Source organism: Pyrgilauda ruficollis, unplaced genomic scaffold (genome assembly GCF_017590135.1).
Source record: "Pyrgilauda ruficollis isolate IOZ18807 unplaced genomic scaffold, ASM1759013v1 scaffold30, whole genome shotgun sequence".
Taxonomy (NCBI): Eukaryota; Metazoa; Chordata; class Aves; order Passeriformes; family Passeridae; genus Pyrgilauda; species Pyrgilauda ruficollis.
In genome coordinates, this window is record NW_024524378.1 from 106,950 (window position 1) to 134,730 (window position 27,781).

Here is a 27,781-nt window from a genome sequence, read left to right on the forward strand (position 1 = left end):
ACCAGAGGGTGGTTGGGCCCTGGAACAGGCTCTCTCGGGAAGTTGTCACAACACCAAGCCTAGCAAGAGTTCAAGAAGCATCAGAGCAATGCACTCAGGACAAGGTGTAACTTGTGAGGTGCCCCGTGCAGGAGCCGGACCCGATGACCCTGACTGAACCCATTCCGACTCGGGATATTCCCCGCCTCCCCGAACATGGCCGCCAGCGCGGCCAGCCCCGGCGAAGCCGGGCGTGCGAAAAAAGCCCCGCCCCTTCTCACTCTTTCCTCGGCGCTGATTGGTCGGAGGGGCGCGCGCGGCAGCCGGTAGCGGAGCGCCCCGCCCCCCGGCGGTTGGCTTGCGGTTGCCGCGGCAACCAGGGCCCGGCGGCGCGCGCGGGCCGGGAGCTGAGGGGAGAGCGCAGCCGGAGCCGGGCCGGGGGCGCTTCCTCCCGGGAAAGCGCCTGGAGCGGATCTCGGCCCGTGCCCGCCGTCAGAGCCGCCCTCCCACCGGCCGTGCTGGGAGGCGGTGGGTGGCGGGGCCACGGGACGGGGAGGGCGGTGTGAAAGCGCGCGGCTGTAGGTAGGAAGGGGCTGGGCGACTCGCTTATTCTGCTGGGTTTGGAAGAAGGACTGAGAAGGGGCTCTGAAAAGTGTTTTTATATAAAAATCAAGAAAATCACAGTAGAAAAACAGGCAACTCACAATGTCCTTTCAGCTCTTCTTCATCCCTACTTTTTAAAATAAAAGTTAAAAGCAAATCCCATATGGATAAAGGAAAGCTACTGAGCTTCAGATTTGTTTACTAAGAAAGGAAGTTTCTTCTGCCTTCACAGCCTCGATCTTGGCTTTTCTTCAATTTCTCCTCATTGTAATGCTGGCAGGCAGGATTCTCTGTGCCAGGTTTAGCACTGGGATGCTTTTTGCTGTCTCCTCTGTTGTTCTGATACACTACTGTGGGGCTTTTGTGTCTAAGCTATAATACATAATATACATTGGTATATTTACTGGCTAAATAGGTGACCTTTCTATTCTGAGTCACTATGTCTTTATCCCCAGATCGTTTATGCATCCTGTTCAAGATTAGCTGTTTGCCTTCTTCCCTCTCCCCCATTCTGTCGTTTAAAAGCTCACTTATATGAGCCAGAGTTTGGAAGAAAAAAAGTTGGTATTGTTGTGGGAGCCTCTATAGTATGCCTTAGTGGGAAAAACTCACAGTTTTTGACAGTGCAGAACATGCAGTTGTGTGCATGACAAAAGTGCTGTGCAGATATATAATGAGTCCTGTAGCTTAATACCACCTCTCACAGCCTGTAAAACCTGTTATAGAGTCTCCTGTATTTTCTGATTTATAATCACATTATGAGCTTCCATTAACTAACTACTCTGTGTGAGAATTATGCCTGCTGTGGAGCATTGTGCTCATATTCCTTGAAAAAGACAAAAACTAGGATATAATATTCTTAAGCAAACTGAATCAACAAATCAAATAGAAAAAATGTTTTAAATATTTATTAATACACCAAAAACTTGATAAAATATCAGCAATAAAAGGGGTAGGATTTTATAAGCAACATAGTATCACTGTAAATGAAAAAGACATTGGTGAGGATATGTCAGATTTGAAGTACACATGAAAGCTTTGTTGAAGATCTGGGATACAAGTAGTATAACATTTTCCTTCTTGTTTTTAAGGCATTCTGTAATACTACTTAGAAGAGCACGTGGAATACAGTATTAAAAGAAGCAGTAGAGCAGCTTGACCTATTACAGAACCATGGTTCGACTAACAATGGACCTAATTGCTAAAAATGCCAGTCACAAGAATCGTTCTGAAGAGGATTTTGGACAATATCTGCAAAAATTAACTCATCTGAATTTGTCAGATAAAAATATAGATTCAATTGTAAGATTTAATTTTTATTATTCCTTTTAAACTGGCTACTCTAATGTTTTGTAGTTACTGTTATGATGAGGTGTTGGAGAGACAAACAAGGAAAGCCAAGTTGTACAAATTTGTTAATTCACAGCACAATCTTTTCAATCTATCTGTGATTTATTCCTTAAATTTCAGAGGAAGTCTGAGAAAGGAAAGGAGAGTTCAGGAACAGGAAATAACCCGAGTGAGGTTAACAAATTTGGACTGGTGTAGTGGCTTTTTCAAATTAGCCCAGTTAAAAATATACTTTTTTTTTAATTGCTCCCTGGGGCTTACTCATTTAAAAAATAAACCACGAGCTTTTCATTTTCAAAGACTAAACCTGCAAACTTAACCCAGTCCTCCTTCCTCTGAGTTTAATAATAGGAAATGTATGCAGATTTCAATAAGTTCTGAGTTAATTCAGATCCCCTCAAGATACTGAGTAAATTTTGAAACTGCTGAGCCCCGACAACTGCATTGTTGAATGTGGTGAATTTCTGCTCTAAAAGTGTGATTTCAGTCAAGAAGAAATTGCTTGTTCTGTGTGAACAGATCCTGCAAACACATGGGTTAATTCAGCCCCCTCCTATGCACAGCCATAGGGAGTCAGTAACTGGATCAGTCCATTTGATGAGGTCTGCTTCATCAGCTGCCACAGCAAAGAAACTTTCATGGCAAGTGGTCTTTTAGTTGTTTCATAGGAATATGTTCAAAGAAACTCAACATTTGAGTGTAAACTTGAGTTCAAAAATATATTAAAACAGATTGAAGTTCAAGGTTTTGTAAAAACCAATAATTCTTTGCCAAGAACTGGTTTCCAGTTACATCAGTGCAGTTTAATGGAGACAACTATACAAAAAATTGTGCTTTTCTGAAATCTATCTGACTAATGGATTCATCTGATGATGAATCCCTGATGAAGACAGGGATGGGAATGAAGTCACACTGGATGTGGTGTATTTGCTGGTGATACCTCAGATTCTGCTGGTAGTCCTCAGATTCTGTAGGGCAAAATAGTAATGACAGATTTCAGTCTTTAATCTGTAGATAACTGACAATATATAATAACTCTGGTTTCTAGGAAAAATAGTTTTAAGAAATGTTTACTAAAGGTGAAAACTTATAAATCATGCATCAGAACTTAATTACGAGAACAATCAACAGCTTCCAGAAGCAGGCAGTGACTGAACATTAAGTAGCATGTTATTTTTTATTTCAGGGTGACCTCTCTTTCTGTAAAAATCTGAGAGTTCTGTATTTATATGATAACCAAATCAACCAAATCCAGAACTTGAACTTTGCTTCAAACATAACGCACCTTTACCTTCAGAACAATCGTATTTCAAGTATAGAAAATCTCTCATCGCTGAAAAAACTTGAAAAATTGTAAGTTGAAAATAATGTATTCATTTTACTAGTAAAAAGAATATTTATGACACTTAAGAATTTTTTTTAATTATGTAGCCATTAAAGTCCTTTCAGCTCTTAAATTTTGCTTTTCAAATAGAAGTAATTGCTTATTTTTTTTAATGAGACGTTCTATGGTAAAAGTAATGACATACCATCTTGACATATATATTTGCATTTAAATTATTTTATTTTTTCAGTCTAGTAATATTAATAATAACAGCAGTAGATGAAGCTGCAAAAAACTGCTTGAATCAGTTAAGTGTATATTCTACTTGTATGCTAGGTTATTTACTTTATCTATCATAATTTCCAAATATTATTCAATAATACTTGGAAAATATTTTTCTCCATATATTGAAGCCTTGTGTTTGCTCTTACTTTCAAAGGATATTAAATCTATTTTGTGTTCTATTCTGTAGGTATTTAGGAGGCAACTATATCACTGTAGTAGAGGGTTTAGATAAAGTAGGAGAGCTGAGGGAGCTACATATTGAAAGTCAACATCTCCCTGTTGGTGAAAAGCTCCTGTTTGATCCAGTATCTCTTAACTCCCTGGCAGTAAGTATATTTTGAGAATTAAAATGAGCCAATTATCAGGAGATCAGTATTTTTAGGAGAAATTATTAGGAGTTGATCATTCTGTGTTTTCCTCCTTTGCCAATTGGTGGCATTATTTCAAATTCTGCCAAGAGACTCCCAACCTATTTCTCTTATAAGGCATCCAGCAAATTCTACTTCATCTTTTTTTCATTACGAAGGATGAAAATGAGAATCAAGAGAGAGAGGAAATAAGGATGTATGTGGATGCCCTATACCAACAGAATGTGAATTAACTAAAAAAGGGGTTGGAATTTATCACTTAATTTTCTTAGTCTGTTTCATTTGTAGTGAATTAGTTTATTGATATTTCAGTGATTTGATTGGTATAGTTGTTTATTTACTGCGTGTTGTATTCTGTAGAAAAAGGGAATGCAAAAAAAAAAAAGGCACAAACAGATTTTTCTTCCTGGATATAAAGAACAACACAATCAAAAGCATTCCAGTTTAGTTCTGCAGTTCTTCTATGTTGTGTTATGTCAAGAGTTCAGGAAATCTCTTTGAAGTTGTCTTTCAACATGTTAATTGCTCATAAAACATATAGTTGAAGAGGTTAAAAAGTAGGATTTATTTGCTAATGGATGTAGTTCTGCACTGTAAAAATTCCTCTTGCTGTATCTCCCCTAGTGTAGTCAGGGCTTGATAAGCCTTTTTTTGTGAAGATGAAAAACTCACTAAAAAGTGAGTTCTTTTGTTCACATGTATATCATAAATATTTGACCTAGCTCTATTTTTTTTCCTGTTTTGAGATTATGTAATCCAAGACATGCATTGCTGTTTTTCTTTAATAGAAATGAGTCATTACTGTGAGAGCATTTGTACTTTGTTCCTTCTATATTGGAGAAATTATCAAAGTAAAGGGAAGTTTTACAGCTGTAATCTTCCCAGGATAATAATGTATAATAAATTCTTCCGTGTTTTTCAGCAGCCTGGTCTAGATTTTGTTCTTTGTAGATTTTATTTAAGGCCTTTTGATGTGAGGTTTGTTTTGTTTTCTGTGAAACAACTTTGCATTCTTGATTACGCAACATCTTTGTGGAGGCTAAATGAAAAAATATTCTATTTTATCCTTTAAGTGCTAAGTGTTTGGAGCCTTTTTAAGGCATCACTTTTTATTTCTTAATCAGTTTCTGGCTCTTTTAATGGTGTCAGAGATAAAAGAGAGAAAATCCTGAAGCCATATAGCTCTGTGTGTACCACAGGCAAATGTTTGGATGATGACAATGTCATGAATCTGACTGAGAAGATTAAGTTTATGAGCAGTGTTTATCAGGATGATACTGATAATTTCCGCCTGCAATGTAGATCTTGGTCAAATTTTTGAAGGGGGTTAGTTTTCCTGTATAAACTGCTGAAACAGAGATTTCCAAATAATGGTAAGTCTTATATCTTGTATAATTCTAAACTCATTGGATTAGTCATTTTCTAGAGATATAAACTTTTTCCTTTTATGTGAAACTACATTAGTATTTCCTGAGATAAACACCTAAAACACATTTAGATTTTTATCTAAAATGTAAAGATCTCTATAACTATTGTCTGTTACAAATGGCAAAGTGCAATATGTGGCTCAGTAGTGTTCCAGAGAAGGGGTAAGGATCAGAGGTATGGATACCCAGAGGTTTGGAGGATCAGGCCTGGGAGAAAAGCAGTGTAGTCCAGCTGTTAAATGAGACTGTGTGGGTAGCACATATGGGCTTCAGCTCTGCAGTTCAGCTGCAGTCTTGGGGCCCACAGTACAAGAAGAACATGGACCTGCTGGAGCAAGACCAGAGAGGGCCACAGAGAGGATCAAAGGCCTGGAGCACCTCTCCTGTAAATACAGGCTGAGAGAGTGGGGGTTGTTCAGCCTGGAGAAGAGAAGGTTCCAAGGACACCTTATATCACCATTCCCGTACCCAATGGGGGCTTATAAGAAAGCTGGAGAGGCACTTTTTACAAGGGTGTGTTGTGATAGGACACAGGATAATGGCCTGAAACTGATCAAGGGCAGGTTTAGATTAGCTATTAGGAAGAAATTCGCTGCTTGTGACTGTGGTGAGACACTGGAACAGACTGCACAGAGAAGCTGTGGATGCCCCATCCCTGGAAGTGTTCAAGGCCAGGTTGGATGAAGCTCTGAACAACCTGGTCTCGTGGAAGGGTGTCCCTGCTCATGGCAGGGGGCTGGAACTAGATGATCTTTAAGGTCCCTTTCAACCCAAACCATTCTATGATTCTATAAAAATGCAGTCAGTTTCAATGTATGTTTCATACTTCAAAAGTTTGTAGCACTTGCAGAACTCTGTAAGGAATTTGAATGTGTTTTAAAAAACCCAAAATTTCTGTATTTACTAAGAATTTCTGAAATAATTGAGAAACAGTCTTATTTTGGTTTCACTTCAAAATAAATTACGTTTTAGGACAAGGTGGAACTCCAACATAGAACAATCTGTATGGTGTGTGGAGGTGGTGTTTGCATGTTTCTTCTTCATATGTTTGTTCATCTTTTAAGATAATTTTCTGTAATAATTTACAACTTGACTCATACATGGTATGAAAAAAATATTTCTTTTTCTGCTTTTCTTCCTTCAGAAATCTTTGTCTGTATTGAATATCAGCAATAACAACATTGATGAATTAGAAGAACTGGCAGTTTTGGAAAATCTTTCTTATCTTAAAGCAGTCGACAACCGACTTAAACATATGAAGGTATTAAAGTAAATATTTGTTATATTAAGTATGGGTGTTCAGGAATTAGTCACAGTCATCTTTATCACTAAATATGTAAGTAAAAAGAAATTTTACTTCTGCAGTTACTAAATCTGGCTTGTCAAGCATGCTGTCTTTTCTCATATAAAAATCTTACTGAGACTAAAAATGGAGAAGCATTTACCTAGGATGTAAAAATTTATACATTTATTAATTAATACTGAAATGAATTGGCTTAAATAGTAACGCAAATCACCAAGACAAAGTCTTGATTGAAATAAACTCTTTCATTTCTGGTTTGCATAAACATTTTATTTCCTTAGTAAAGTTAACTTTCTTTGGTTAGTAATTATTAAAATAACTATTCTTATTACTTCTGAGAACATGACATATTTTTAACAGATTGTTGAGAGAATTTGGCAATTCTCTGTACTAATGAGGAGATTGCAGTATTTTGTATGCATAACTTATCAGTTATCTAGATGAATTTACTCTATTTGGACTCTTCATTTTTTTACACTATAATATTAAAAAATGTTGAGTGATGCTCTTCTTTTTTACTATAGAACCATTAATGCTTTGTATTTCAAGTCCTGACTGGCAGTTGTGATTGAATTTACATCAAAATACAATTCATGTAGGCTTTTGCTGAGTAATTAAATTCACATTGAATATGTTGGTTGCATCAAAATAGCAAAGAGCTTTTTTCGAATAGGCAATCTCCCCAAATATTCCCTTTTTAAAAGGAATCAATTTCTGAATAAAACATATTACAAAAAAATTATATTGGCTCTTTCTTTCTTATAAATAAAATATACTTCTGTTGTGATGCTCTTAAAAGAAAATTGTCGTAGCCAAAGAACCAATTAATTTTAAGAATGAGGATACCAGTTTGGAGACAGAATTTTCAGTATCTTAGAAGAAAAACCAGTATCCCCTGAAACAGAATGAGGAGAGGACAAAATGACTGCATTATTCAGTAACTGTGTATATGTTATTTATTCTTTATTAAATATCATTATTTAATCATCAGGAAAACCAGAGTTACATATACCCAAACCAGTTAGACCTGAAGATTTCTATGTTATATAGTCACAGCTGTTGAAAAATGATACAATTAGCATTTGAGTTTGCTATCTATTAAACTCATATTAAGCTCCAGTATATTTTGAAAGTGACTGTTCTGTGTGTTTTCTATACAATCTCCAAGTTTTGAAATATATGGAACAGGGAAGGTGTTTCTATTCATATATTTGCAGACCTGTAAAATTAATGAATGTATCAAATGTGTTTAATATACAGTGTAATGCAGGTGGATATCCAGCTTTCCAGCTACAATTACTGAGTTTTAAGGGATTACATTTTGGTAAGCTCTACTTATCACTAATATAAATTATTAAATAAATAAAAACCAAACTGTTGAAAAAAGCAGTAAGCCATGAAACGTATTTTTTAAAAAGTCAGTTTTAACTCTGTGTAAGAGGCTTTAGCTCACAGTGCACATCTAGCAGGAGAACAATCATAGACAGCCACTGACTGTTCAAAGAATAGATGAGGGAAGTTTTGAGTATATTTCAATATTTTTTGCATCCTTGAATTTCATGATTACATGGCATACATTATTCTACAGCTGTGAAAACTGCAAGGATTTTAGAGGTATACAGTTTTATACACTTAATTGGTTCTACTGGCTGAACTTGTTACATGCAGCAAAGGCTCTTTCATTCCCACATGAGCTTCCTCCCTTCTCCTCCCTCTTGCCCCTCTCTTATCAAAACTCTGATGTATACCTGTATACATGCCAAAAGCACTACATCCCGTTTTCCCTTTCTTGCTTTGCCATCACTGCCATCAAGAACTTCCCCAGGAATGTCTGGCATTGATCAGAGATAGTGGCAGTGCCGCATGACAGGGAAGTGTTGCAGAGCTTTGTACCCAGCTGTGCTTCACCTGGTGGGAAGAGAAGCTGTAGAGGAGCTACCTGTGTCTGAGCAGGTCTGGTGAACTGCAGGAATAACATGGAATCTTTGAGAAAGAGAAAAATATGAAGGGCTTAAGAAATATATGAAATACAATCTTATGTAGACTTTTCTCACATTTGTGTATAATTATTTTATATTTAAACATTTTTCTCAGTTTTTTCACTTTATTATGAAAACCCATATTCCTTTGCTTTCTTACCTATGCCACTTTGATTTCAGCATAGTTGAAAATTAGGACTAATAAATTCAATAAATTCAAGCACTTAAGGTCTTGGCTAATACAGGGCTTTGTTAACATAATTAACAGATATCAAGGCATATGGCCTTGTTTCATTCGACTGAAGTTTATATAATTCAGTCTGAACAGTAGACAGATGAAAATCAAGTAATTTTTCTGAATTCATGCAAAATAACTATGACTAGCTACCACATGCAAAAAGTATGTCTCAGGTCAGTTATCAAGAATATAATTGATTTTCATAGAAGTGGCTTTTATTTGTTTTCTATTGCTCGCTACTTCATTTATTCATTGTCTTGAGGTTCTGGTTTGCTTTAGTCGGGATCACAAGGTATTCTAGACCACAGTGTATTTGGGTTGGAATTAAGGAAATTTTTTAAAACACTATGTCTATTAAAAAAACCCCACAATTATTTCTTTTTACAAAAAGCCAGAATATAATTTATTTATTAAGTTCATTCGTTTTGGAAATATTATGAGTTGTGAGTCTTTGGATAGATAGAAAAAAATATAGCTAGAAATACTTGGAAAAATCTGTATTTCCCAAGTCTTTAATTTATTCAACCTCTGCCCAGTATTGATTATGACAAGAGGATATCACAAAAGATGAATTTATTCGCTTTAGAATTGAGTCAGGAACAAGAGAAAAATTATAGATTTTCTCAAATAGATTATGACAGGTAATCAAACTGGTGACAAATGGCTGTCTGTAGATATAGCTGGGGCAGTTGGATTAGACGTTTCCAATAAAAACTGGAGCATACTGGTCAAATACCAATTCTTAAATGGCCACTGTTAATTGGTAAGAAAGTTATTGCCAGCACTACAGCTGCCTACTCAGGCACTTACCCTTCCCCCTCTCCACCCTCCCCAATGGAATATAATTTGCTCGTCAGTATTTTGTAGCAGACCTCAAAGTGATAGCATGACATGATCATTTATCAAACGGAGCCTGCCCAGAAGAGTGTCTGGTCCCTTTAGTACAGCTTATTGAAAGGCTGGGAAGTGAAAGCACTTTATTAGAGACAGGAAGGCAATGAACAACTAGAGCGTATCGAAAGGGTAATCATATTTCAGCACAGGATTAGTGTGCTCTTAGATAAACATACACTGGAGTAAGCATGTTCAGGGTCATTTATCAAGTAAGTAACAGCTAACAAAAATCTACAGGACTCTGTATACATTCATCAAAGTTAAACTGTATACATTTTCTTTCACTAATAGACAACTTTGTGTTGCAAAACTATTACTTGGAAAAATTCTTTCTAATGAAATCTAGAACACATTATAGACTTCAATTATAGTATCTGAATGCTTAGGTAAGGATAAATAAATATACTTGCTAAATTATTTTTTTTAGTAAGTCTAGCCTAAAATATTTTGCCCCTGAATTTTGTTTGTGATTAAGTGTTAGCACCTAAACTATGGGGGTTATCATGTTTCTATCCTGATACTTATTGATTAAGCTTTGCTGAATACCATTACGAGAATTATTAACATTTCTTCATGTGGACTAGTCCTCAGAGTTTCTTGCATTGTTTTATCCATTTTGATCATCACAGAACCAGACTTTTGCTCTCTAGTTTTCTAAAAATACATTTTTATCACTGAATAACAATAGATGATATCACCATCATCATAGATAGACTAAAAATTGTATGATTTGGAGGTATGAGGCTGTGCTGCCACTTTCTCTTCCACATGATTTTTCTAAACATATATTATATAACTGATAAAATATTTCAAAGAGGATTTTCTACTGAGGGAGATAAGTCAGCAAAAGCAGAATTCTCCCTGCTTGTGTTACCCATGCAATTTTCTAAATTTGAAGGAGCTGAGAGATATCTACATTGTTAGAGACTTCATTGTTGGCATCAAGCTACAAAATTTTACACACTCTGCAGTTTAGAATCCATCACAGCATGATCAGTAGAATTTTCCAAATAATTACAACAGTAGAACATAAATCCTCTCTCCTATTTCTACCTATGTCTTGAATCCCTCCTTAAGCTTTTCACACATACAAGGAAAACCTGTCAAGAATGAAAGTTAAATGAAATTTTGGAAAGAAAGTGTTTCAGAAAATAAGGTGTCTGAGTAGAAAGGACCAATCAGATAAACTTTACATGTTTTCAACTTGAATTTATTGTATTTAAAAGACAGAGTAGTTTCATCTAGGTCATACTGCCCCTGGGTAACCAGACAGAAATAGAGATGGAGAAAGGTATATTTCACTAATTTCACTGTGTAGGCCAATACTGTAACTGACCACCCACAGTTAGGTAAGGGGGGATTACTGTTTCTCATGTAAAATACAGTTCTACATATATATAAAGAGAGAAGCAGTCCACTGTGGATTGCATGATTTTTAGCTTTTTTTTTTTAGTCTGTACTTTATCTCTGTAAAGTATTTATTCTTCCCCACACTGATACTCTTAAAGGCTCTGTGAGACCTTGGAGGTGCATTAACAGACATTGTGTATAATACGAATTTTTTCATTGGTAGTTCCTAGGCTTTGGGTGCTTATCAGTGGTCTTGAAGTGGTAATTTTCCACAGCTGGCATTACTGTATCCTTAAAAATTCAGCATCTTCCAACATCATTGTTTCTTCTGTGCAATTTTGATATATTCAGGGGATGCTGTGAACCAGTCTGTTTGAAAATGCACATTATTAATGTGCATAATACATGTGAATAGTCTCATTGAAGATATTTCTGTGTGCAGGATTTGGGCCTGGCTGAACAAATCACATTACTGTTGAATTTTACTCTGGAGGGGGAAACACAATCACATTGTTCTGTTATTGTTTCAATTGCAGGATTTGGAGGTTGTATTAAAAAAATGGACAAAGCTACGCAGAATAGATCTTACAGGAAACCCCATCTGCCAAAAACCAAAGTACAAGGATAGGATTATAGTACAGTCACTGACTTTAGGTAAAAAATTAAATCAATAGCCCACCCATAACCCCCATTCTTTTAGGAAACAACTGAAAAATTAATTGTTCTTGAGTAGCACTATGCATATAAGCACAATTACTGCTATAGATATTTATGTCAAAACATGAATTTTAAATTTATGTAGAAAGCTACATAAATTTAAAAAAAAATTTAATGATTAAAAAATAATTTAAAATTATTTTATTCAGATAATTATTTAAATTATTTCTTTAATTATATATGTAATTATTTTAAATTATTTAATTCTTTAATTAAAAAATTAAAAATTAAAGCTTGTGTAATCAGCTTTACAAGCCATCTTGTTTGATATTAGTCGTAATAATAATTTGTTTTATAATAGATGATTGGTGAGATTGTTACAACACAGTTTTTTGTGTTCATATTCCAGATGTTGTGAAACAGATTTTCAAAGATCAGTTTTATCTATTCCCCTAATTTGTAGTAGTTGCTAAAGAGTTTTTGTTGTACAGTGCCAGTTGTGCAGATCCCCACCGTACTGTGTTTGAATTTGCCACATAACGTTCATCCTTAAACTTATAAGCAGTTCACACTTATGTTGTGAGTGTATTTGTTAATCTTAACCCTTATGGTGCAGTTTTTATTATTATTGTGCATAAAATTTTAGCATGAAAGGAAGAAACTGATTCTTCTATATCTAAATATTTATACTGTAGAAATAAGTAAAAAAAAATGCTAATTTTTTCCTTTTTTTGGGTAAAGGTGGCAATTATTTTTAAAGCTATAATTGCAGAGCTTGGTTTTTCTCAGAGCACAAAATATTGGCCATTTAGAAAAAGAAAAAGCCTATCTGCACAATGAAAATAACAGTGCCTTAGGACAGTACTAATGCAACCTAAATTTGTGGCCACAAGAGGTATTTCATTTGGGCTGACTCAAAAATGCAGATGCAACCAATGAGTCATAGAGCATAAGGTTTATGGTACCTAAGTGAGTAAAGTTAACCTTAGAGAGGCAAATCTGTGTGACTGTCTCCATGATCAATAGAATTCCTTGATTGCTAAGATGTGCTGTTTCCCTCTCCACCTGGATTTCTGCATCTATCTATACCCTGTGTAAGAGCTTAACTTTTCTGCAGAATGTTCTAGAAAGTCTTGCATGTTAACCAAACATGAAATATGTATATTACCTTTGAAATTTATAAAAACTGTAGATTTTTTTTGTAATTAAGACATATTAACTCTCTCTTGCAGCTTGAATGTGAATATCAGTCTTTATTGGGTATTCTTTTCTTTACCAAAATCCCAGAAAAAGAAAAAAAGACTTGAAGAGAATAAATATAGAGCCAATACACATTACCTACAGCTTTGTATAGTCCTTTAGTTCACTTTGTATTACAGAAAATGTTCTCTTTTGCAGAATCCCTGGATGGGAAAGAAATTCAAGAAATGGAAAGACGTTTCTTAATTAATTGGAAAGCCTCTAGAGCTGCTAGGAAAAATAGCAATGAAAGAATGACTGATGAACATGCAGCCCATGTAGAATTTTGTAAGCAAACTAATCAATTATTTCATGCTTATTTAAAACTTACAGAAATCATAAAATTACAGCAAAAAAAAAAAATATACAAAGAATTGTTTATTGGACACTTGTACCAGTGATGAGTCCAAAAGATTTGAGTAGAAATTGAGCTTTTCAAATATAAAATTTAATTTTAGCACTAGTTCATATATAGTTTTTTTTTTTCCTCACACCCCAAACTCCCAGAATTATGGAAAGGGGTAGCTAGTGCATTTTGATTGTGTAAATATTCACATTTACTTTCATATTTTAAAAACATTAGACATTCTAGAATAAATATGCATAAAATATATCAGACTTTTAAAATCTATTTGCTTATACTTTTTTGATCTCTGTATATTGTCAGTCCTTTAAAGGCCTTTGCAAGATGCATGTCTAGCAGAAGTCCAAGTTTTAACTTGGAAAGAAAAAAAATGTCTGGGAGGTACAAAAGCCTTAAACCCTTTTTGAGGTTTAAAGGCAACCTGTTCTTCAAGTGGGAAAACAAATTAGTTTTGAAACTCAAGGAAAACCTGAAATAAACTCTGCTGGTTTTTTTAAATGGTGGGAAGGTGGTGGTTGTTACAGAGTTGACTGCAGGTTAAAGCATAAATGACTTAACAGCATGTCTTGCTGTCTTGCAGGACTTGGATACAGACATTTAACTTGAAATTATTCAAAATGGTTTGAATTTCCATATTTATAAAATAAAATTGGGGGCACTTACACTGCTGCTTTCAGAAGATAAATTAATACAGTATTTTTGAAGACATGAAGGCTGATGTTCTGCCTGCCAGCACCAGCCCTAAAATAATTGGAGTCTGCTCATTGTTTGGAAGCCACATCTAAGTGGCATCTGAAAAACTACTGATATAAGGAAGTGCTATCTCATTGAATTTACTCCCTTTCAAATAACTTTAGCTGAATGGGAATACCTGTTTTAATATTCACCTTCCTCAGTGTTTGCAGCACCTTCTGTAATTCCATTTAAAGTTTTCCATTCTCAAAATGGAATGGAAAAGTTTTCCATTCTCAAATTTGAGATATCATACCTTAAGGTTCATTACACTGTTTTCTGTAACAAGATATATTGGAACCTTGTGATCAATCACACTGAATATATATGGTTTGACTTGGGATATTGAATTAATCCTTTTTTCTTTTTTTTTCTGCAGCTGACTTAGAAGCAGCTTTAGTCACAGTTCCTTTTCGCCCCACTCACTCTGTGAAAGAAAACACAGATTTTTTAGATTTGGCTCACAAGCAGAAAGTTGAAAGAAAACCTCTGCCAAGAATCCGTGAAAGAAGAAGTCAGATGTAAACTCAGGTGTGTTTCTCAAACAACTTCCTTTTAATTAAGTTGGTTACTGCTTGTCTGAAATAATTTTTTAACCATGTTATATTTATTGTCTTTATTTCTTTGAGAGACAGGATAATATATTTCAGTTTCTGGTTACAAATCGGTGGACTAGCTAATAGCAGTAACTTTAATGTTACTGGTTTCTGTCATATGCATTTTATTGTAATCATTTTCCACAAAGGTAAAATAATGTTGAAGTTAATTCTCAGAAGTAAGTTAAGGTGTGAGGACCACTGGTGAAGGGTGATTCTGTGGATGGAATTATCTGGAGGAGAAACAATTAGTTTTCATCATTACAGTTTACTTCTAACAGCCATGGTCCAGTTTCACCTGTGGCAATAGTACAGTTAAGTATTTGGGACCTAATATCACTCCTTCCAGATTTTTAATGTTATTTTTATCCTAATAGTTTTATTACTTATCAGCTGAACAAAAAAACCTACATAATTTATACAATGCTGTCGATAAAATAAATAAATGCATGCAACTGGCATGGGTGGGGTTTTTTTGTAATTAAATTAGTAAATGTAGTATTCTATTTTACATTCAAGTTAGAATTTATTAGTATGTTTGACAATTTAACTGAGCAACATTTAATGCTATTTTATTTTTGGCACCTTACCACTTTCCATTCTATGAGCATTGTTTATTCTGATTATTTGTTCTGATTAAAAATAGCTGCCTTTCTGTTGAGAAGGGAAGAAGAATTGCAAATCACAAAGCTGCTCTCTTTCAAATAATAATTTCTGTTTATCATATGGCATATATTCTGGTCTAAAAGAGAAACTGAATTTGTCATATATGTACCTGTTATTGAACTTTTTTTCTTTCTCAGAAAGCACAAAGAAGTGGAGCAGTTAAAAACAAGAACTGCAGGAACAATGTACTCATTATTATAAAAACTAATATTGTTAGTTTTAAACTATTATTTTCCAGTGAATAACTCAGGCTTCTGAAATTTAAAGGGATACAGACTAATACTCATGCCATATAAATGTTGGGATTTTTAAAATTCTATTGTAAGATGGGTTTGTCCACATGCTCAGTGTTCTGTCACCTTGCATGTCATCTCTATTAGCATCCTGTCTTTTGGGCCAGGCTGAGTAAAACTGTGTTTTGCATTTACCATTCCCCTTAGTCCTAAAAAAGAATGGAACATGCATGTACAATATCTTTTCTCCTGTAAGACCTTCTGCTATTCCCTTTGAGACAAAGCATTCTGATTCTGCTTTACAATGGTAAAAAGCTGTCCAGTTGTTGAACTTCTTTGCTTGGCAAATATTTTCTCAGTATTAAAAATCTGGAATACAATCATGGCTCTGTTGAAATCCCTTTCGACCCTAGAAAGGCAAAGAGAGCACCTTCCTTACTTGATTGAAATAAAATGTCTATATTTTTATTAATTTACTTTTGTAAATTAAACAATTTAAGTGATTTTTTTTTACTGTAAATCTAGAAAATTTTAGTCTGATTTCACAGAAAGGTTAGAAGAAACTGCAGTCAGATGACATGCATTTAATATTTTCTAAAAACTTCTAAATGGGACTTTTAGATGCTGAAGGTTGCTGTACCTTACAATTTCACATGTAGTCACTGATCCTGAGATGTAGTCTAATCTTCTTAGTAGAGGAATTCCATAGAAACCAGAGTTTTAAAGTTTTGTGAATTCTTTAGAACATATATTGGGAAAAAAAACACCCAAAACGTCAAAAAATAGAAATATTCATTCTCAAAGCTTATGCAGATATGAAAAAATGACAAATCATAGTATTCCCTTGCCAGATTCACTAATTAGGGATATACATGAATGTGCTCACAAGTAAAGGAAGGAATTTTTTTCAAACTGAACAAATACCTGCATTGTTTAATTGAAATTCAGTATCGGACCAAAGAAATTAGTGGGTTTTAATCCTAACCTCTATGTTAGTCAAATAAATTATTCCAACAGATGTTTCCTCTTTCCCTATACATACTAGGTGATGTTTGACCCTGGCAACTGAAAAATAGGCATTAAATACCTTTCTAATGTACATCTAAGATCCACTGAGGATTGCATGTAGCTTGAACAATGAAAAAACCCACTTATTACTAGATTACTAAAATATGTCATTAATCTTCCCTTTTTGATGATATAAAAACAATAGCAATTTTGTATTGAATTTTAAGTTAATTTTAGACATTCAGAGAAAATTATGGATATTGGCAGGAAGTAATTAAAAGAAACCAAATCACTTAACTATTTTAAAGATACCTAATACCTTCCAATGGGATACACCACTATTAATGTTCCCTGAGTAGAGAAGTTGTTGAAATTTTGATGTTGTAAACTTAATCTGTAACCAGCAGTTTCTGCCCACATTGCCTTACTCAAGGAATTAAATATTGTGGTAGATATTTGTAGCAATTCAGAATGTGGTGGGAAAGTCACCTTTTGTCCCTCCATTGTATGTTATGGGATTAGCAATGTGGAAATATCTTTAAATTATACAGTCAGCATGTAATAAATATGCTGTTTTTGTGGCAACTAAACATGAGCCACTCTGCTGCCACCATGCACATCATGTATATTTCAAGTTCTAGTCCAAAAGGAAGGAACTTGCAGTGAACAGTGTTAGTTCTCCCTCTTCTGAGGCAGATGCTTGTATGAACATTGTATTTAATTAATTAAATATTTATCAATGCCCTGAGTTGTGGCGATATGTGTGGTCTGAAATCTACACAGGATAATGGATATTTGATAACAGATATGAATGTGCATGTTCTGCATGTATACTGGGTTTTTGTTTATATGAATCTAGCTAGCATTATAATAAATAGAATTATTACGGCCTGCGGCCTATGACAGGTTTTTGGGGTGAAGTGGTACTGAGACTATAATATGTATACCCAAAACATAAACTTTGTAGTCATACACTTCACGTTACAAAATATAGCTCTCTTATTTGAGAGGGAGGTGGGGAAATATGTTACCTCTGGGCAACCTAATTCTTGTTTGCTTACTGAATATCAATTTCAGCAAACATCTGAAAATTCAAAAATAAAATATATCCTCAGTCTTAGCTGCAGGAGAAGGAGAAATACAGATTTAAGACATAAACCAGGGCAGTTTTAGCTGTGCACCCTCGAGTTGATTTTAGCAGTGAAGAGCTTACAAACACTCCAAATGTATTCAGAATTAGGTGCATTGAACAGTTAGAGATACCAGCTGGAGCACTTTGCCAGAGCTGAGAGCATGCTTGGAACAGACATGGAGTGCCTTTTCCAGCAGCCCGTTTCACTGCCTTTCCTTGGTGATGGTGTTGAAGGGAAAATGTAAACATCTTCTTAGTGAGGTCTACAAAGTATCAATCAGCATTTAGTGCTGAAGGCTGTGGAAGAGAAATGTAAGGAATTTACTTGCCGTTGAATTGCTCAGCCATGACATAGGATATGAAAGGAGTCACCACAATGCTAGATGAAGTGTAAGGAAAAAGAGATAAAGTGAAGTTCTGAAATTAAATAGGGTTGCTGAAGCAGAGCCATTTGAATGAAGGTCGGGTATTAGAAGTTTCTGGTTACTGTGGCCCATGTAAGGTCTCAGCAGGCAATTCAGCCGGTTCCCTTTTTTTTTCTTCTTTTATTTTCTTTTTTTTTTTTTTTTTTAATGGAGAATATGCACTATCTGTAAAAGTGAGTGTAAATACTTTTGCAGAGACATAATTAATATTACAGTAATCTGCAGCCTAGTGGTATTTTTGGTATCCATATTTACAGCCTTGCTGAATATGGTGCTGGATGATTCTCCCCATGATCATTCATACTCTGTTCAGAAGCAAAAGTGTAACTGTCATTACAAACATACAAGACACAAACAATGTCATTGTCTTCTGTCTAAACTTCTTTCATTAGTGATAATTAAAAAAAAAAAAAAACAACAAAAAAACAAGAAGAAGTAGGTCTACTATATGCCAAATCTGTAGTGCTTAACACTGCCATGTCATCCAGTGTCCTAAAGGCAGTGATAAAAGGCATCCGTTTTTCCGGTGCCCTGCCTCCCCACCCCCGTTCTCTGTGCTGCTGCCTGTGCCCAAAGCTGAGGAGGAGTAAGGATCTCAACTGCACTGGCAGAACACGTGCACTGATAGCCCCTCTGTGCCCTTGAAAAGAGTACATTCTTTGAAACCAGGCTGAGAGCACATTTGCTGGTGAGCAGATTGCCAGCTAGACTATGCATACTCCTACATGTCTGGCTGACCAGATAGAGCATAGACACATTCTTGATGGGCAATCTGTCAGGAGCACATTTGCTTGCAATAGTCTGCTCCCGCTTCCAGGAGATAGGGGCTGTTTCCTAGACATTTAGAAGACTGAATGGCACATGTGACTTGTCAGCCAGTAGGTGGCCAGCAACTTACCAGGGCACATCTGGGGCTGCAGGCTGTCAGATGCTCTCAAAAACATTGAAACCCAGACTGTCTGAAACCTTCTACATAAAATACATGAATATTTAGAATGCTTTACGTTGGAAGATCATTGAGTCCAACCATAAGTCAGTAACATTTTAAACAGAATGCAGAATGAGTAATATTAGTGTGAGTAATGTCTTGTAACTGGGTCCATCGAGACTGTATCAGGAATTAAATACTATTTTAGGATGGTAAACAAAAAGCAAACTCAGATCTTTGCCTATCTATTTTTCATGTGTTATATGCTCACCCTAATAGTAACTAGATAAATGAAACATTCAGTATGTAGTATTTATTTTTTTATTATCCTTAGATCTTTGTTGTCAGTACTTTTAGAATACTGTTGAGATAAAACTTCAAAACTTCATAACATTTTTGGTCTGCTGTATTAGCATTGCACATTTTTTATTGTGTAACTGACAAAATTATAAATATCACTTTAATAACAAAAATATGAATCTAATTAGAAAACTGTTAAAGAAGTAATGCTGTGGTTTTAGGTTTTTAAAATACATATCTGCATGGGAGTTTGAAAAAGTAATTTGAGGTTAAAATAAAGACTGCTGCTTGAATAGGAATATATAAATAAATTCTGTCATTTCAGTATAATTCTGTTGAAGTCAGTTCCAATAATCTAATTTGCTGCAATGACATAACACTCTTTCAATATTTGCCTTCCTGTGTCCTGTCACACATTATGCAGGTACACTCCCCTCTCTGAAAAGTTGAAAGCAGCTGCTTTAACAAAGCTGAGGTGAAAACACAGTCACTGTGCCCTCATCTAGCCAGAGGAGCTACTACATTTTGGAGGACAGCACTGCAATTACTAATTCCTTAGTAGCAGCTATACCTCCTCAAATTCAATTCCAACACCTTGGGATGTATTCAATCCAGTTGCAAAGACTTGGATATGTCAGATTTACCTTCGTGCTTCCTAAATCGGTCATCATCTACTGTTGGTAGAATTTCTTCCCACCAAAAACTGTTCCTAGGACCTAAGAGGTGTGAGACAAGGCCTTACCAGTAAAGATTCCGATGCTTTTAGAGCTTCCACAGTACTGTTGGTGTGTTAGAAGTACCAAAAGGAAAAAAATTAGACATCACTGTCCAAATACCTTCCCTTGATAATGCTATTACCATGATCAGAACATATGTCAACACACAGTGCTTGAGTTACTGATCTAAAGCTCATATTTGAACTTTTAATCCATAGCAAATAAAAAAAAATCCTGTTTTGTCTAATGCTCTATTATTTCTTTCTATATGCAGGTATAAAGCAGTACACAGCACTGCCTGTGATACAGCTTTAAAAGCCATACAGTTCAAAAGTTCTGAGATAGACTGGGGAAAAATAGCCAGAAAACTGTCAGTGTACAAGATGTGCCCATTGATTTTTCAGGATGAGGATTCAGATGCGATCTGTTAATATGGGATAGTATGTGATTGTATTAGAGTGTAACTGGTAAAACTTAAGTGCAACTGAAAGGCTCTCTTCCCTGTTTTTCTTATTTTTTTTCTCTGTGTGGTGTGCAAAGTAGCTATCCTAACTAACAGAGCTCTGAGGCAAAATTATTAATTATGTGAACCTGGTTATTTACAGTCACAAAATTATAAATGCTATATATTGCAACTGGAAAAAATACTTTTTACTTTTCTAGGAAAAAAACTGTGATTTTTTTTTTATTTCAAGTCACTTGGTCTTAAAGAATTCTAGGAATTCACTGCTAAAAAAGTTGTATTTGAACCTTACCTCTTCAATCAAACTACAGTGTAACCAGACACTACAGAAATGACTGACTACATCCTTCTGTTCTCTTAATTCTGAGCAGAATTAATTGCTGCATCAAAACCAAGATAAATCCAAGCCAGCTGTGAAATGATCCATGTAATAGACTAATACTTTAAATCAAAAAGAGTTTTGAATCCATAAGCTCTTCCTTTCTTGGAGAGTTAATATGTTAGACTGCCATAGTAACCACTGATTGCATGTCCAGTAAAGTTGGTATAATCAGTTACACATAGTTTGTAGGAAAATATTTTGGAATAAAGACTGACTCTTATCTGATTTCATTTATATGAAAAATTGCTTTGATTATTAATAAGATTTTTTTTTTCTTATAGGACTTGGAAATTGAATGTATTTGATACATATTTTTATAGGAAAAAAACGTTAATACCATTTTTGTCCATGGAAAAAGTAATTTTATAATAAAGGGATGTACAATACCCCAAATAGACAGATTCTGTCAATTCAGAATATTCTGGTTCCAAGTTTGACACTGGTTAGAAAAAAAAAAGGGCTTTCTCTGCAATAGCCAATAACCTTGCAATAGTTAAAGATCTTTTTTTTCTAATCAGAAGCACTTGATAACACTGCTTATAATTTTTATAGAAATGTTGAGTGCTCCCAGGAAGTGTTAAAGACAACGGGAGCAATTGGTGCTTTCGTGTGGTTGTGACATGAAGATCTCACCTGTCTCCTCTGATCTCTCTGATGTAGGTTGAGGAGGAATCTGAAGCAACGACAGAATTGTTTGAATTCTAAAAGCCAGAAGTTAGAGGATGTGAAGATTTAGCCATTATTGATTTTCTTTTTCTCCCTCAAAGCTTACAAAGAAAGATACTGGTGTCCTTTTGGAGATGTCTGCGTCTTTTTAATCTCAAAACCAGACAAAATTAGGTATGTTGAACTTAACACTGCTTTCTAAGAACATTGGGAAAAATAAGAGGACTGCCTATTTATTTAGAAGCAGTGCTTTGTCTCAAAAGCATGTAAAAACATCAGCACATGCTAGGTTAAACTGTTTGCCTAATTCTTAAGCTTGCTCAAGAAATGAACTGGTTTTAGCCAGTGCCTTGCCTAGCAGCTTCCTTCCCTATATGGTACTCAGCAGTGGTGCAGAGGCATGTTCACAGTAGAGTCATGGAGTCATTAAGGTGGAAAAAGACCTCTAAGGTCATGCAGTCCAGCTGTAAACCTAACACTGCCATATTCACCACTAAACCATGGTGTGGTCAACACCAAACCACACATCTACACATTTTTTAACACTTCCAGGGATGGTAATTCCACCATTTCCCTGGACAGCCTGTTCCAATGCTTGACCACACTTCCAACAAAGAATTTTTCTCAACAGCCAATCTAAACCCTCCCTGGTGCAACTTCAGGCCATTTCCTCTTGTCCTGTCACTTGTTACTTCAGAGAAAAAAACAGCCCTCACCTGTCTACAGTCTCCTTTCAAGCAGAAAGAAGCCATTAGCACATGATTTTTGAGAAGATCTGTAGTACTAAAAAATAATTTCCATCATTTGGATTTTTACAAGTTCTGGTGAATAATGTGGAACAGTTAGCAGAGGCACGGAAAGATTAATGATGTCTGTGCTGGTTAATTTTTTGATTGGGAGCATCGTTCATTATTTTAACTTCAAATTCTGTTTGTTTGGCTTCTTTGCACTAGTTTGAGTGATTAAATAAATGCTTGAGACTTCTGATGTAGGAAATTCCAATCCTACAGATAAGGAAAGGAAAGCCCAGATTACAAATTGCCCCTGGGAAAAGACCTTTCCTAATGCAGTTTCTCTCTGTGAATGGCAGTTCAGGATCTTGTGCTTATGGCCCTGTCTGAAATAAGAAAGGAAATTTTCCTGAATATGAAATCAGGATTTGTCTTTTTACATGGAATGTTTTGTGTATTTTGTGAACATTTATAAAGATAATTTGGTTGAGATTATTAAAATATATTTAACTCCTGCATGCATTCTCCCCTTGAGTAACAAGATCTTCATCTTCATTACAAAGAACAAGATTTCCAAAGCTAAGATAGTGAATGAGTGGTACTGTAACACTGAGGCACCAATGTTTCTGATAAAGTGCCCTGGTTTAACCCCAGCCAGCAGCCAATCCCCACGCAGCCACCCACTCACTCCCCCCACTGGGATTGGGAAAAGAATAAAGGAAGGAAGCTGGAAAACTCAAGGGTTGATATAAGACACTTTAATAGGGAAAGCAAAAGCCACACATGTAAGCAGAGCAAACCAAGGAATTTAGTCACCACTTCCCATGGGCAGACAGCTGTTCAGCCATTGCCAGGAAACCAGGGGCTCATCACATGCTGTAGTTACTTGGAAAGGCAAACACCAAACATCCCCTTGCTTCCTCCTTCTTCCCCTGCTTCAGGTACTGAACATGATGTCATACGGTATGGAGTATTCCTTTGGTCGGTTGGGGTCACCTGTCCCAGGTTGTCAGTCCCCATGTCCCCAGTCTCCTCACCAGCATGGTAGTATGAAAACAGAAAAGACCTCATCTCTGTGTTAGCCCTGCTCAGCAATAACAAAAACATATCTGGATTATCAACCCTGTGTTCAGTACTAATCCAAAATACAGTCCCATACCAGCCACTGTGAAGAAAATTAACTCTACCCCAGCCCAAAGCAGTGTATAAGGCTGGTGCATCATTTGCCTTCAAAATCAGAACATTCCAAATATGAAATAAAGCTCAGATGTGCAGCTGTTAGTCCCTTACTGAAATCAGTACTAACCTAGTAAGATTCTTATTCTATCTGTAGTCACAATGATATTCAGGTCGAGAAGGACAAAAAAGCAAACATTAAAAAAAAGGTTGATTCTTTAAGCAATTTCCAAAGAAGAATGTCAATAGTGTTGATGAGCATGTTCACAGTGTCAGCTGCTGACTGCTGACTCAAAGCAGCACATTAGGAAATCACTGCCTGATCTCTGTATCGTGGTGTTATCTTTGCATCTTACACTTCCCTCTGCCTTACACACACCCATTTAAAACTATTTAATGGATTGTTGCTATTTGTTAATGTGGGTTATGCTGTGTAAGCCACCTAGAGCCTGGCATATTTTTCATAGGTTCTGAGTATTTCTGGATTAAAGATTTTAATTTCTTGTATGATAAATAAAACATTGAAGACCTGAATTAATTACTCCCGATGCAACATGTGCCATGGGGTTTCACAGAGAGAATCCCACAGCCAAGCAACTGAAGTCTAGCTACAGCAAAGTCCTAAGAAAGTCTTGATACCCTGGTCTAACACTTTTGTACACATACACACCCCCAGAATGGAGCCCTTCTGATACATATTTTAAAAGTAATTTTTAAAGTAATTACTACTGAGAAAATGTTATAAAAAGTGTATTGACTCACTGTACTATGACATATTTAACATAACTATGGAATATGCTATGGTTCTACAGTACATTATCAACATGGCATTTGAAACAAAGGGGGGAAAGTATTTAATTAGAAATCTTCAAAATATTTGTTTGGATTTGGAATCCATTATGCTAAGATATCCCCAAGAAGCAAAAGTTGTGAACTACAACTTATTTTTATTCTCCTGTGGCTGTGTCCTGCCTTTGATTTGCTCCCAGGCTACAGCTGGAATCTGTGGGACCTAACCAGATACAATCTGTGTGTGGTTCCTGCCGGAGCTGTTTTACTCAGACAAGCAATGTTTCTGTTAGTTTCTGTCAGAAGCACCAACAACTGCTGCACCATACCAGCAGGCAAGCACACTTGAGAAATCCTTATACAGAAATAGGAATGGGAGAAAATTAACAAATTGGAAAGAAATACCCTGAATGTTTGTGCTGAATTGTAGCCAAAAAGCCAGAAACTAATTTGACATAAAGGGAGCAGAGTGTACCTGGAAAAACATCATTCTGTCTCTGGTAGAATTCTTCTTACCTAAATCACACTGGAAATCTGTGACTCTGGCAGTTTTCAGATTTGAGATATACTGTGGAAGGTAAGGCAGGAAAAGTAATTCTCAGTCATTTGTCTGGGAAAGAAGAAACAGCTGCAGCCATTTGTTACAGCTTTAGATTTAAATAGTGGGTTGGTACAAGAAAATAATCACTGGATGTCTTTGTGCTTGTAACAGAGGAGATGTCATCTGATGGGAGAAAGTCTTGATGGAGCAAAGAACAACTATTTCTACATTTCTATCTCTTCGGGTTTTCAAAATGTGTTTAAAACACCCCTTTTTTGGTAACAAGTCTAGCAGCCAGAGTGGTTTCTCCAAACACTGTTCAGTTTCTTACTGTGCAATCTCCCTAATCACACTCTGCAGTATGGTGGATTTGGCATTGTCTAAAGATGGCAATGGGAGTTCCACCACCATTTCTCTTCCAACGCCTTCCACTGGATTTCCTGCACTGAGGCAGAACTCTGTACAATGGGAAACTCCAAAAAAAATACTGTCATTAATCCAATCAGAGCAGAGCAGAGCACAGCACTCACAGTCTGCTAAGTTAGGGTGGCTGGGAAGTCTCAGAGTGTTGGAACACCTGCTGTTAAGTTCTCTGTCAGTGACATAGTTGAGCATCCCACAGCCTAGTGACGAGAAGTCCCCCTTGAGCAGGCATTTTTTGGGTGGGCAGCAGACCGAGAACCCTCCTTGGGGTGTGGGAGAGCCGATCCCCAGAGCTGTGTGCTGGTCTCAGTCAGGGCGTGTTTGGCACTTACAAGATGACAGAGGAGCCCCAGTGGAACTGAGGCTGGAAGGCAAATCTCCCTGCTCCCCAGGGAGTCTGGGATCAGTCCTTCCACATCACATCACAGAGTCAAGAGTGTTTTCAGTACAAGCTTAAAGATATGTTCAAGAACGGTTTGTTTGAGACCCAGAGGCTGATTGAGCAGAGGGATGTCTGTCGAGTGCATTTTTAAGAGGTTTTGACTGCAGAAAGGATTCAGCAACACTCACTTGGGCTGGAGGCAGCCCTGGAAACCCTGAGGCAAAAAAAAACGTGGCTTAGCAGGGCTGCTTGGAGGCTCCTCCACTGTCCTCCAGAGAAGCAGTGTCCATTCTTTTGCACCCTGGAGGCCAAAGGATGGTCTGTGGTGCCGGTGAAGTCCATCGTCGCGCCCGTGTACATATTGACAAGAGTAGCTTTTGTCAGAGTAGCTCCTCATGGCTGAAGGAAAACCCCCACCGAGGCTGCCAGCACCAGGCAAAGGTAAACGTTGAGGCACAGTTTCAGTACTTAGATTTACAGATGGATTTAAGTACTGAACTTAGAATTTAGTGCTTAAATTCAGAACCGACAGTATTCCTTGCCATCCAGCCCGGCGGAGGCGGCTCCTCAGGGCTATGGATGTCAGCCAGAGGGCAGAAATCGTGGCGGGGTCTCGGCGGGGCCGGGCGGGGCCGGGTCCCGCCCGCGGGCAGCCCCGGCCCGTTCCCTCCGGAGCGGCGCTGGTGGAACTGTCGGGCCGGAGGGTTTGGCTGGGACGCGCTCTTGGCTGCGGCGGGCGCTGTGCGGGCGCTGCCGGGCCGGGGCTGAAGGCAGGTGCCCGGCTCCCTCTGCGCCGCTCCCGCCCCGCCGGCTCCTCACCGGGCTCGTCCCTTCCCGGGACTTCCAATTATCGCTAAACTTGAAGTCCTTAATTTTCTTGGCTGCAAACCCGGTAACGAATCGCTCAGACTTTGTTTTTCCACTGCTCCCGAGGCTTGATTTATTGTGTCTCTCTTATCGCACAATCGGCTTCGTTCAAAATGTTATTCTGGGCTAATTCCATTCCCCGGTATTTATTTTGACTGTCCCTTCTCATTAGCGTTACTGATTTTTAATCGCTCCCCGTTCCCGGTTAAATCCCCTCTCTGCCCGGGCTCGCCTTATCCCGTTCGTGTTTCCATCCCGTGTGGGCCGCTCCCCCGGAGCGGTGCCGGGGCAGCCACGACCCGCTCCCCCCGCGGCTGCGGGACGGAGCCTCGCCCGGGGGAACCCGCTCCGCCCGGGAACATCCGCGAGCCGGAGATGCGGCGGCGGAGCGAAGAGAAAGGGCTTGCTTTTAACAGGGCATCGCCTGAGCTCCCAGCCCAGCGATTAAATTTCTCTCCTCCAGCAAAACCGTTACTTTATCCCAAGAAAAACAGCGCGAGCGGGGCGAGCGGCGGCGCGGGGCGGCGGGACCCGCACGGACCCGGGGCCGGGCGCGGGGGAGGGCGGGGGTCGAGGGGAGCGTGAGGCGATGCCGCCCCGACAGCTCCGTGATTGATGACCCACCCGCCCGGGAAGGGGCGGTCGCTGTCGCCCAGGCTGGAGGGGGGAGCCCGGGGGCCAGGTGCGACACAGCCCCGCCGCACCCGCCGGCCCCGACGCCTTATAAACACCGGGGCCGCACGGGGCGCGACGGGAGCGGGGCGCCGGGAGCCTCCGCAGCGGGCGGGAGCGGTAAGTACATCCCCGGCCGGGCACCGCGGGGTCCGGCCAGCTCCCGGGCAGCCGGGATGCGGGACCGGGACGCAGCGGGCCGGCGGGGCCGTGAGCGCCGGGGCTGCCCCCGCACACCGACAGACAAGTTCCCATTCCTCTGCTCCGGAGAAAGGGATTTCGTTACTTGTCACCGGAGATACACGGAGGACAAGGCCTTTTTAAAACCGACCCAAAATAATTCAGATTGGCTGTATTTTGCCCCCATAAGGAGCAAGGGAAAAGTTTATCTAAGGTTTCCACCTGTTTGTTTTCAGTTTGTGCGCTCTGCTCTGGCGTTTTCCATCTTTTCCTTGTCTGTGTGGGCAGGTTGTCTTCATCGCCATTTCATTCACACAGAGTACAAGACTAAAATAAATGTTGTGCTGGGATTTTTTTTTTTTAAAGATGTCAAACCAATCATGTCTTTGTAGTGTCATGTAAAAACACAAATG

General features: G+C 37.8%; 1 protein-coding gene across 1 annotated transcript; it reads left to right on the plus strand.

Annotated features, from left to right (window-relative positions):
- The first annotated feature begins 1,755 nt into the window (after positions 1-1,755).
- PPP1R42 (protein phosphatase 1 regulatory subunit 42) lies at positions 1,756-27,101 on the plus strand. The gene is given in 9 exon segments (XM_041473640.1): positions 1,756-1,884; positions 3,119-3,285; positions 3,729-3,867; positions 6,481-6,597; positions 11,637-11,754; positions 13,156-13,284; positions 14,472-14,659; positions 26,173-26,419; positions 26,689-27,101. Coding segments are annotated over 9 exon segments (1,647 nt in total).
- Positions 27,102-27,781: the final 680 nt, after the last annotated feature.